The 11,845-nt window shown below is 50.9% G+C and overlaps 1 protein-coding gene across 1 annotated transcript; it reads left to right on the forward strand.

Moving 5' to 3' along the window:
- Positions 1-935: 935 nt before the first annotated feature.
- On the forward strand, positions 936-11,508 carry ANKRD60 (ankyrin repeat domain 60). Its single transcript, XM_020905144.2, has 4 exons — positions 936-1,338; positions 6,048-6,178; positions 7,908-8,073; positions 10,969-11,508. The coding sequence occupies exons 1-4, from the start codon at positions 936-938 to the stop codon at positions 11,271-11,273; spliced, it is 1,005 nt and encodes a 334-aa protein (XP_020760803.2). The 3' UTR covers positions 11,274-11,508.
- The last annotated feature ends 337 nt before the right edge of the window (positions 11,509-11,845 follow it).

Here is an 11,845-nt window from a genome sequence, read left to right on the forward strand (position 1 = left end):
TTTTGTAACAACTGAGTTTTTTTTTTAAGATTTTTCATGTTGCCCTTGCTGTTCTCTCCTGTAGGTTTCTCATCAGTTTAGGTCTTTACATGTTAGGTCACAGATGCAGCGTTGAGTGTCTGTGATCTGACTCGGCCTCCTCTGGCAATATAAGGGAAAAGCACAAGCTGGTTTCTCACCAATAGGGCTGCCTTGAAAGGCATCTCAGCAACAGAACTGTCTCAGACCGTCCCTAAGTGGACACGTCCTTCACTGTCCTCATAGTGTTTTCTTTGGCACTTTCTCACTCCAAGAATCCCAGAGCGTTTTCAGCACTGATGGATTTCAGTGCAGATTTGCAAATTTTCGGGAGGGTCCATCTCCCACTTCCGGGGTGGCCCAGTATCTTTTATCCGCCCCCCTCCCCCCCCCCCCCCCCCCCCTGTCAGGTTGGGTCCAGATCTGCTTGAAAGGAGTCATATTTCTGCAATGTTGCCTTTTTCATTCATGCTCGAAATACGATTTTAAAGCATGACTAAAGACTGCACTTTACAACTCTCCATAGAGGATGCATGCAAAGATGATTTAGAGCGTTATTCAGGCATAATTCCTACAGGTAGTTGGCCCCGAATTGTGCAATGACTGTATTTTAAACAGACAAGAAGAGGCCACGGCTTTCCCGCTTAAAGGACCTGAAGTTCAGCTAGGAAGGGGAGCTGGGGGTATGGCGCCGGGGCGCACGCCTCGTGGTGATGCCCCTGTATTGATCTCAGTAAATCTCCCCACTGTTTTAGAAGCGCGCGTGGCCATTCCCCTTATTCAAGAAGCTGCACCGGGTCTATGGGAAGCCCGCTTTGGTTAACTGCTGCCCGTCGGCCCACCGCGGGGAGCGGGGCTCAGCTGTCCGGGGGAGGGGCGGGGGCGGCAGTGACGCGCGACCACTTCGTGGAGCGGGGATGACGTGCGCAAGACGGGGCCGAGCGGCTGGGGCCCGGCGGTGGGCTATGCGGAGGAGGGCGGCGGAGGCAGCGACGCCGCCGGGGGGCACCATTCGCCCCAACCGAGCTGCGGCCTGGCCGCCCACGCCGAGGGCGGACTCGGCCGGCCCGCGGCCCCGCTCCCGGCAGCTCTGGGCCGGCACCCGCGGCCGGAGCCCCATCGGGGACCCGCAGGCCGTGAACCACGCGACTGACGTGGTTCCGGATGTCTTCGCCATGCGGGTGCTGCTGGAAGATTCCGGGGAGATGTTCCGAGTGACAAACTGCCGCAGCAACATGACGGTGCGGGAGCTCAAAGAGGAGCTGGACCTAACAGCCGGCATCCCCTTCAACCTGCAGCGGCTGCAGTACCTGGACCAAGGTTGCCCTTGCCTGACCCCTTTCCTGGCCACGTGTACTCCTCTCCACCCCGGGTGCCAAGTCCCCTCTGAACCTACAGTGGGGGAAGGGAAGCCGGCCCAGATGAGGACCCCCAGACGGGTCAAAACAAATCCCACACCATGAAACCCCAGGTGGAAAAGCCAATCCTGGCCACCTAGGGACTTCCCAATTCCAGAAAAGCCGGGTTCATGTTAGGCCTCAGATCTCCAGGCAGACTCTGTCCATAGCAAGACCCTAATCAGTAGCAAATCCTCCAATCTCAAAGCCAGCTGTCTAGTCCATCCTGCCAACCTGAGTCAACCCGGTCCCAGTCAGAGCCCTCAATCCCAAACCAGATGCTGTCCACCCCTCTAGGACCCTCAGACTCCCATGTCTTCATCAGGGACCCGAGTCCCAAAGCCGGCAGGGCCACACAAGACCTCAAGCCTGAAACATTTGTCCTCAGCAGGACCCCACAAACCTGCTTATGTCAGGCCCCCAAATGGAGGCAAGCTTCTAGTCTCTGTGCTGCGCTGTGGGCCACCAGGACCCCCAATCCGCCATCCAGTTATATCCATGCAAGGACCCCAAGCCCAGAACAAGCTTGCCCAAAACTTACCCCAAATCTCCAGGGTTAACGTGGCTACTTCAGAACCCCGGATTCTTTGGCAAAGGTGTCCACACAAGGACACTAGAGCTTGGAACAAGCCCTGCTCACTTCAGGGCCCTCAAGCCAAGAACCAACCTGCCCAAGAATGAACCCCCTAATCCCCAGACTAGCCAAGTGACCATGAGAACCCTGAATCCTCCAGCAACTCAAGAACACTAGAGCCTTAAACAAAGTGTGCGCCTCAGAACCCATATCTCTCCAGAAACCATACTCATGTTTGAACCTCAAATACAATCCCCAAGGGACCCCTGCTCACAACAGAAACCTGAATCCCAGAGCAGATGGGCTCAATTCTGAGTCCCTCATCTCCGCCTAACCAATCAAGCATCTGAACCCCACTCCGTCAGCCATCTCTGTCTACATAAAGATGTCAGACCCCCAAATGAACTCTGCCCACATCGACAGCTCACTGTGACTACACCAGAAGCCCAGGCCAAGAGTCTTCAGAAGAGCTCTGAGGCATGAGACAGATTCCACCCACAACAGGACCCCAAACCTCAAGTCCAGTGTACCCATATCTGAACCCCAAACCTCCATGAAAATCATGTTTGCACTCCAAGGTTTAAGCCAGCCATATGTGTGTAAGGAAGACAAAGCTCAAAACAAGCCTTGTCCACATAAGGACCCCCCCAGACTCAAAACAAACTCTGCTTGTATTTGAAACCCAAATCCCACATCAGCCTTAGTCACATCTAAACTCCAAGTTCAAGACCAAACCCTGCCTATATCAGGACTCTGAATCTCATAGCAGAACCTGTCGCCACTGAGACACCTGAATCCCAGGGCAGACCTGTCCGATTCCTCACCCCTATGCTATCCAGGACCTCCAAATGCCAAAACAAATCCTTCCCACAGAAGGACTCCACATCCCAGAACAGACCCTTCCCACAGCAGGACCCCCAGGCAGAGCGCAAACCTTGCCTCCATCAGAACCCCAAATCTCAAAACAAACCCTGTCCACATTTGAACCTCAAATACTGGCACTGACCCAGTCCGTATCAGGACCTCGAATCTCAAGCTGCCTGCTTGTCCAGGTCAGGAGCTCAAAGTTAGCCCAACCGGAATCAGAACCCAGCACCCAAAGCTCACTGTGACTGACTCAGGACCCCAAGGTCTCCTGTTCAGATAAACCCCACATAGGAGAAATCCAGTGGAGAGCAAGGGCCCAGAGCACATTTTCTCCCCCTAGGGTCTCCTTCCCTCTGCTCGTGGGTCTGGCTGTCCCCATCCCATCCCTATGATATTTAGAACATGAGAGCAGGATCAAAGCCCCCCAACCTCCACCATCTCCCCACCTGCTTGAAATCAATGCAAAAACAAGAAAACAAAGGTAGAAAAAAACTCTCTGGGCTGCTGCACAGAGAAAGTGAATAGCCAGTGGCGCAGAGAGACTGCAGTTATACTGCAGGGGCCGTGAAGCAACAGAGATGAAGACTTGAAGCAGGCTGTCTCCCCGAGCTCCAGGCTCCCAGACATTGGCCTTCTGGGGCTCAGCTTCCTGATTTCTAAACCACAGCCCCATTAGCTCTGGAATCCTCAGCGCTGTTTCCTTCTTTAGGCAGAAACGACTCCAGAAACTCAGAATGCATACTGAAGACCAAAGTCCTTTCCTTTGCCCTCTTGGATATCGGTTAAGCATTTTTCATGATGTATTTGCTTTGCTAGAGCAGTATTTGAAAGATGCTTAAGAGCATTCTTGAGGTTTTATGTGGAAAGAAAGTTACCTGGATTTAATGTGTTAAAACTGAACTGAGCTATGGAAGTACTTAGTAAGAGTTCCAAAGCAAGTAATTCGAGAATTATGTGTCCTGAACTGCAGATGTCTGACATCCCTCCTGTTAATTTATTTTCACCCATGAACTATGCCGAGTGATACATTCAGGAAAGCTAAGAGGGAAAGAAAGAGACGAAGTGGCTTAACACTGATGTCACAATCCTGTTAGTCAGCAAGCACTTAGCAACTGTTAGAAGCTTGACCTCTCTCGCGGTTGCCATCCTTACTGTTGACGGCAAACAAGAGAGAAGGTATACCACGGTGATGGAAGAAATTTGGGCTTCTGCCAACTATCAGCCTGACGCCTCTTTACCCACCTCAAAGGTTGCCAGGGAGGATCAAATGAGATAATGTGTGTGAAAACCCTGAAAGACTTAACTCTAAAAGGGGGTGAGCGTTCTCCTGCAGGCGGGTCGCCTTCCTACGTCTGTTGTCAACTCTAATAATTTATTTAGCAGGTGATAATTAGTATTTGTCTGAGCTGAAGGCAGTTGCTGCCTGCCTGTAAAAGGAGAATGTGCTCTGATTTCCTCTATGAGCTGTTTAGCTTGTGTGAATTGTGCTCTTGTCTTTCTCGGAGAAACACAGCCTTGCTCCAGTTTTTTCAAAGTTGTTAGGAAGTCGTTGAGTTGTCTTACTTAGACTAATTACTGAGTTTCCTCAGTATGAGAACCACAAATAAGACCCTAATTAACAGATTTGCTAATCGCTATTCCACATTTCCATCCACCAGCTGGAGTTGCCGGGAACCAAAGAGTGCCAACAAAGTCTAGAGTGGGGGGCGCAGGGCATCCAGGAGAGGCAGGGCTGGTTGGAGTCCTGGTGTTGCCGTTCACTGGCCACGTGAGCCTCCCTCTGCTTCTGCGGCAAATGGATCAGCCAAACCTGGCTTGTCGTGAGGATTAAAGAATGTGGGTGCTGAGTCCTGGCACTTAGTAATCACTCAATCATGAAACCAAAAATGCTCACAAATTCTACTCGTAATAAATGATAATCCAACCTGGGCAGAGTTGAGACATTCCATTCTAAGTTCTGCTTATTGGAAAAAGCAGATTAATCCTTCAGCCAGGTTACAGGTGGCCAGATAGGAAGATGTGTGTGTGTGTGCATTTCCAAAGGTAAAATGAAATCAACTTCATTTTCTTGAAATGTTCTATAGTCCTCTTCTACTAATTCTGACTGTCTTCCCCCAAGGGTATGAGTAAGGGGCAGTTTTGGATGATGACACATAGACAGGATGTTCTTCCATACCAAGTCCAAATTATGGTGGGGGTCGACATGGAAATGCTCATATTACCATATGGTCTCCACGGGGGCAATTTTGTCCCCCTGGAGGCCATCTGGCAATGTCTAGAGACATTTCAGTGGTCACACCTAGCTGAGCGGTCTGCCCCCACCTTGCGGGTAGAGACCAGGAATACTGGCCAGAAACCCTACAATGTCCAGGAAGACCCCACAGCAGATAGTCATTTGGCTGCAAGGGTCACGAGTGCAGAGGTTGAGAAATGCTGCCATAGGCTATAATTTGAAAGATCCAACAATTTTTTCTCATTATTACCTCTTTAAGCTAACTGATGACAACATTAACAAGAATCAGTATTTTAGTTTAAAGGTATATAACCTGTATAACCACATTGTGCCCTGTCTGTAATGTACTTTAAGTACATTACTTTAAGTAGTTCTACTTAGAGTTGGCCTCCTGAAATGACTTTTGTTCACTTCACGTATTTTGTGTGTGTGTGTGATGGGTCAAGTTATAATTGGGCTTCCCAGGTGGCACTAGTGGTAAAGAACCTGCCTGTCAATGCAAGAGACATAAGAGGTGTGGTTTGATCCCTGGGTTGTGAAGATCCCCTTGCAGAAGGGCATGGCAACCCACTCCAGCATTCTTGCCTGGAGAATCCCATGGACAGAGAGCCTGGCAGGCTACAGTTCATAGGGTGGCAAAAAGTTGGACATTACTGAAGCGACTTAGCATGCATGCATGCAAGTTATAATTATAGAATTTTATGATTTATTGCTTTTTTTTGGTGGGAGGGAAGGTTTGGCTTCTCTTTGAGTTAAGCCAAATTTATTTTATAAAAAATATCAGCTACCACAAACAGACATACGTGGTTTTATCAAATGAGACTCGTGCTCAAGTGTCTCAAAGTATTTTTGTGATACCCAAATATCACAAATAAGATAATCTCTTAACTAAACCAGTGTAACAATTTATTTTTAATGCCTGATTTTTCTTTTTAAAGATAAAAATTATTCCCCATAGGAATTTTGATGGATGATGCTACGCTGAAGTTCCACGACGTTATTCCTGGTGGAATTATTTCATTATGTATCTGGCACTATGATGGATGGACGGAGCTGGTTTTGGCGGCTGTGGAAGGGGATTCCAGTAAGGTGTTTTCATGCTTCTTTAAATGGATATTATACTTCATAAAGCAACTGTAGGTTATGTGCGTGTGTGTGTGTAGGGGAAAGTTGCTTGTTCTTTGTTGTGAATATTTGTTGAAAGTTGCAGAGTAGAGAGAACAATAACAACGACTTGTCATCATGATCAAATTGAGTGTTTCCATTTGTTGTTTGGCTTTGCGGTTTCGCCTTGTCCACGGACTTGTGGTTTGTAACCCAGTCACTCCACCCCGAAAGGAACCAGGGCAGCCCTTTTTCTATTCACGTGTATATTTGCGAGCATTCTAAGTCTCTTCAGTTGTGTCTGACTCTTTGCCACCCCATGGACTGTAGCCCACCAGGCTCCTCTGTCCATGGGATTCTCCAGGCAAGACCACTGGAGTGGGTTGCCCTTCTTTTCTCCAGGGGAGCTTCCCGACCCAGGGATTGAACCTGGGTCTCCTGCATTGCAGGAGAATTCTTTACCACTACCGCCACAAGTATATTTGGTAAAGTTGAAAACTTAATTTAACCGCGGAGAACGCCAGATAAGTTGGAACTGCGTGGTCCAGAGAATTCGACGCTGCAAAAAAAAAAGTCCTGGGAGTCTGCCCCCACCTGACAGGGAGAGGCTTGGAAACACAGAAGGCGCCCTGACCCTTGGCCAGGTGTTGAACAGGGCTCTGGTGTGGGGCGGGGGTCAGGGCGGGTGGGGTTCGGGGAGTGAGACAGGAGGAGGAAGTGTCTACCCAACAGTGAAGGTGAATCATTCAGACACAGGGGGCGAGTGCAAGTTCTTTGTGGAAAATAAATTCGGGGGAGAAGTTAAGAATTTGTGGAGGAGACAGTTCACTTCTGGCTGGGATGCAGATGGGGGGGTGGTTGGGATGGGGTTCTGGGGAGCGGCGGTGGGCTCTAGGAAGGCAGGGCCAGGACCCAGCAACCCTGCTGCCCTGGAGCAAGAGCCTTAGAGCCCAGCCCCCCCACCCCTGTCAATGTTTGCACAACTCTTTGGTTCCTTCTCTGCATTTCTCCCCCTCTTTTGCCTTCCCTGGATTCCTCTCAGGCTGTGTCCGTTCTGGGTTCTCTCTTGCTCTGAATGTGGGGTGAGTCCCCCCACCTTGTCTTGGGTCAGAACTGTCATCACCCCCCCCTGCATCAGGAACTGGGTTCCTCTCTGTTGGAGCCATAGCCTTCCTCCGGGTCTCAAAGCTTTAATTCTCCAGGAGAAGATTCTGTCCCAGGGCTGTTATTCACCTGAGAGCAGAGTTCAGAGTGTCCTGAATGTTAACGGAGACAATGGGCCTAAGAATAGACCGGAAGGCCAGGGTTCGTCAACTCTCCCTAGGAGTGCGTGCTCCCTTGGAGGTGGGGGGAGTTTGGTGTCGGTGGGGGTCTTCCTTCAGGGCTGCAGCCCCCTTCCTCTGGACACCCAGAAAAGCTATTTTTCTCTCTTCAAAACATGGACAGGAAGAATTTCCTGCCTCCCAAGCCTGTCTGGTGGTAAATTTGTGTTTCCTGGACGTGCAGAGAGAGCTACCCGTGGCTGCTTTCCAGCTTCTCCCTCCCCTAGGGGCTGCTGTCCCCCCACCCCACCCACCCAGCCTGTCCCATCCCCCTCCTGCACGTGGCTTCCTAGCTGACTTCCCCATCAGGGTGTCCTGGGACCCACCAGCCAGGTGCCTCTATGCTCCTGAAGTCACTGCAACTCACGCGTGTAACTGTGTGTCTCGTCCAGCTGGCTTGCCTCGGCGTTGCCGAAGACACTTTCTACCAAACTGCAAACTCGGGGCGTTTTGACGACAGGCAGTGGAAGAAGTGGATTTCCCAGAGAGCATTCGTGGCCTTGTATGTTGCCTCACACAGGGGTCACTCGGAGGCTGTGCAATACCTTCTAGAACATGGTAAATCTCATGGCGGCTGGGTATGTTCACGTGGTTGGTGTTCAGTCACTAAGTCATGTCTGACTGCAGCCTCATGGACTGCAGCACGCCAGGCTTCCCTGTCCTTCACTATCTCCCAGAGCCAGCTCAAACTCATGTCCATTGAGGGGCTTTCATGGTGGCTCAGATGGTAAAGTGTCTGCCTGCAATGCAGGAGACCTGGGTTCAATCCCTGAGTTGGGAAGATCCCCTGGAGAAGGAAATGGCAACCCACTCCACTATTCTTGCCTGGAAAATCCCATGGACAGAGGAGCCTGGTAGGCAACAGCCTATGGGGTCATGAAGAATCGGACACGACTGAGCAGATTAGCTTCTTCTTCACGTCCATTGAGTATGTTCAAGAGTAGGGGTCTTTTGTGGGCAAGGGGGACAGAGTGGCTTGCTCTCCTGGTTCACTCAGTAGTGGTTTCCTGGACCTAAGTTTGTCAACCACCAATTAAGGCCCCCATTCGTCACTGTCTGAGGGGTCTGAGGACATGCTAACCAGAGGCTGTGTTGCCTCTCTTGGTCAGGGCTCAGGAAGACAGAATTTTTCAGGACACCAAGTCACAGGGCTTCCTGGTTCATAGTGTCCAACCAGACCCTGCTGGGGATATTCCCAACCCATCCTGTTATTTCTTCCCCGCCTGGGGTCCTCTTTCTGCCCAAGGAGTCTAGCCCCATGCTGACATCCCTCCCTTAGTAGCTGGCAAGCTGGCCAGTCTCCTTTCTCTAAGCCTTTGAATTATTTGTCCCATACCCTTGTTTTCATCTCTCCTCCACCAAAGGGCAATTACTTTCTCGGTCCACAGACACAGAAGCCTTAGCCTGGCTTGTCTCCCAGTTAAAGGGCTTTGCCTGAGCTTCTTTCCTGGATGTAGAGTGTTTTGGGGAAAAGAGGCCTGGGATTGAGGTGCAGACCATTCAAAAACATGAGAAAACTGTGTCAGACATCCCAGGCCACCAGCTTCCTCCAGAAAAAGAACATAGTATTTGATCAATGGTTTCCCAGGTGGCTCAGTGATAAAAGAACCTGCCTGCCAATGCAGGAGGTGCCTGTTTGATCCCTGGGTCAGGAAGATCCCCTGGAGAAGGGAATGGCAACCCACTCCAGTATTCTTGTCTGGAGAATCCCATGGACAGAGGAGCCTGGTGGACTACAGTCCATGGGGTTGCAAAGAGTCAGACATGACTGAGCATGCACACACTACTTGGGGCTCAGGAGGGGGCTTCATCTGAGGATCTCCCACATCAACTTGGCTCCAGATTAGACCCCCTCTTCTCAGCCTTTGGCCTTGATCCCAGGCTGTCTGTGCTAGTTCCCCCACTTTCACCAACCAAGCTGGGAAGACATCTCTGATGCTTGGGCAGGATGACAGGCCGTGTGTGTGTGATGGGTAGGGGTTTCTGTGATGGTCCTCCCCCCTCTCTGCACTTCTCCTGTTGTAGGGTGAAATATGGGCTTTTCACAGCCCAGCAGTCCTTTAAGCTCATAAAAAGTCATTTTCACTCTGATGGAACTGTGATGTATTTGAAAGCACCAGTTAAAAAATTACAGCCGGCTTGGCAAAGTTTTCTGTCCTTTGCAGACAGTAGCTGTAAAGAGGTGCTGGGGCCAAGGCAGGGTGTTGTGAGAACCCATTTAAAACTTTACCTCACTGACCAGTCATAGCTCATAAAAACTGGCTACTGAAATGTCAGCTGCGTGTAATTGAATTGCCTTGTTCTCTCTGTCATGGTATTTGTTACCCAGAATTTGATTCAATTCAACAAGTCCATATTGGACACCTGTCATTAGCCCACCCATCTGCAGGAGGCGGTGAGGGATTCAATCCAAGTGAAGTCCATCCATGAGTCATGCTGCCTGGCCTCTGACATCTTCCAGGGGCCTGTCTTCTCCAGGCATCACCCAGGCTACGTGCTGGGGATGAAAACAGCAATGATCAAAACAAGAGTGTTTTCTGCCCATGTGGAATTTATGAAGGGAAGTCAGCAAATTATTACAAATAATTAATTCCATGGTCAGTCGTGCGCGGAATGTTCTGGAGACGCAGAACATCTATTGAACAAACGCAGGGGCTCCCCAGGTGTCTCAGTGATAAAGAACCCTCCTGCCAACACAGGTAGATGTAAGAGACATGGGTTCGATAGTTGGGTTGGGAAGATCCCCTGGAGGAGGGCGTGGCAACCCACTCCAGTATTCTTGCCTGGAGAATCCCATGGGCAGTGGAACCTGGCGGGCTGCGGTCTGTGGGGTCACAAAGAGTCAGACACAACTAAACTGTGCACAGGGGGATTCTTGGGGAGGAGGACTAAGGAGCGTTTTCCTGAGGAAGTGAATGAAACCTCAAGAAACACAGGGTTATCCCAAGGGCGGGGGGGCGGGGGGGAAGGATGAGAGTGTTTTTAGCAAAGGAAACAGCATGTGCGAAGATCCTGGGGCAAGGTTAGGGAGCAGGCGTGTTGAAAGGATAAGGCTAGAAGGCTGGTGTAAGTGAAGCATGGAGTGGTGGGGGAGGAAGATCACTGAGTTGGGGGATGAGTAATGCTGGAGTCACAAGGGGAGGTGGGTAGGACAGAGCAGTGAAGACCTAGAATATCGCCCCAAGGATTTGAGTGAAGATTGTAGAAAGGTCTTTGTCTGCCACCAGAGGAGCCTGGAGGTGAAGCAGGGCTGGATGCTGGGTGGGGGGGGGATAGGTGTGACCCCTCCGTGGCACTGGGTACCAGGGTGGGGAGCAGTTATGCATTCTCCCAAGCATTCCTTGCCAAACCTTGGCTCCTCCCCGTGAGTCTCTTCTTGAACAGATTTCTGAAGGTGGGCTCTGGCCAGCCCAGCGGGGTGGCCCTCCCTGAGCCCACTCTTTTATTTCCCAGGTGCCAACTGTCAGGGAAGATCCCCCGTGGGCAGGACGCCCCTGCATGTGGCTGCAGCCATGAGCCGGCTGGACTGTATCAGCCTCCTGCTCAACTATGGGGCCTCCATCAACGACAAAGACGCCAAGGGGGAGACGCCCATGTCCCTTGCCCGCCGCCTGAATCGCACCCAGAGCGAGCGACGGATGTTCCTCTTCTACTGGCTGGTGAAGATGGGGACTAAGGACCCGCTGGACCCTGTGGTGAACAGGGCTTTCCAGAGAGTCAAGGCCAGGTTCGGCACCAAGAAGAAGGGCAAAGTGTAGGAACGTTTGCCTGTTGACACTGACTCGGAGTAACTTTCCCAAGTTCAGGTCCATGGTGACCAGTGGCCGTGGGTGAGCAGAAATTCAGGGAAACATGGCAATTAATCTGAATCAGACACGAAATGATCTGTCCTGTTTGCAAATGACATGGGGGAGAATACTGATAGAAGTGGGTGACTTTGTGTTCATTTCCTAACCCATTATGGACCAAACAGACTCCCACGCCAGCCTTTAATTTCGAGCTATTTGTTCATTATACCCAGTAACGCTGCTTGGGGTGATGTGGACCAATTACCTCCTCTCCCATCCGGACACCATCTAATGCATCCACATAATAGGGGTAATGGACACAACGAGAGTGTTGTTATGGTACAGAACCAGTGCGGGCAATTGTCGCCGGGTGGTGGGCAGTGCCACCTGTGAATTCCAGCTTGTTAAATTCATGGAACAAGATGCTCCCTGAGCTCGCAATGTTCCAGAAGTTTTTCTGAGCCGTCCTGGAGGGGTCTGCTGCCTGAGTCAGAGGTAGGGTTGGGGTGAGAAGCTAGGCTGGCCAGGGGACATCCAAGTTT

The sequence above is a fragment of the Odocoileus virginianus genome, chromosome 9 (assembly GCF_023699985.2).
Source record: "Odocoileus virginianus isolate 20LAN1187 ecotype Illinois chromosome 9, Ovbor_1.2, whole genome shotgun sequence".
NCBI lineage: Eukaryota > Metazoa > Chordata > Mammalia > Artiodactyla > Cervidae > Odocoileus > Odocoileus virginianus.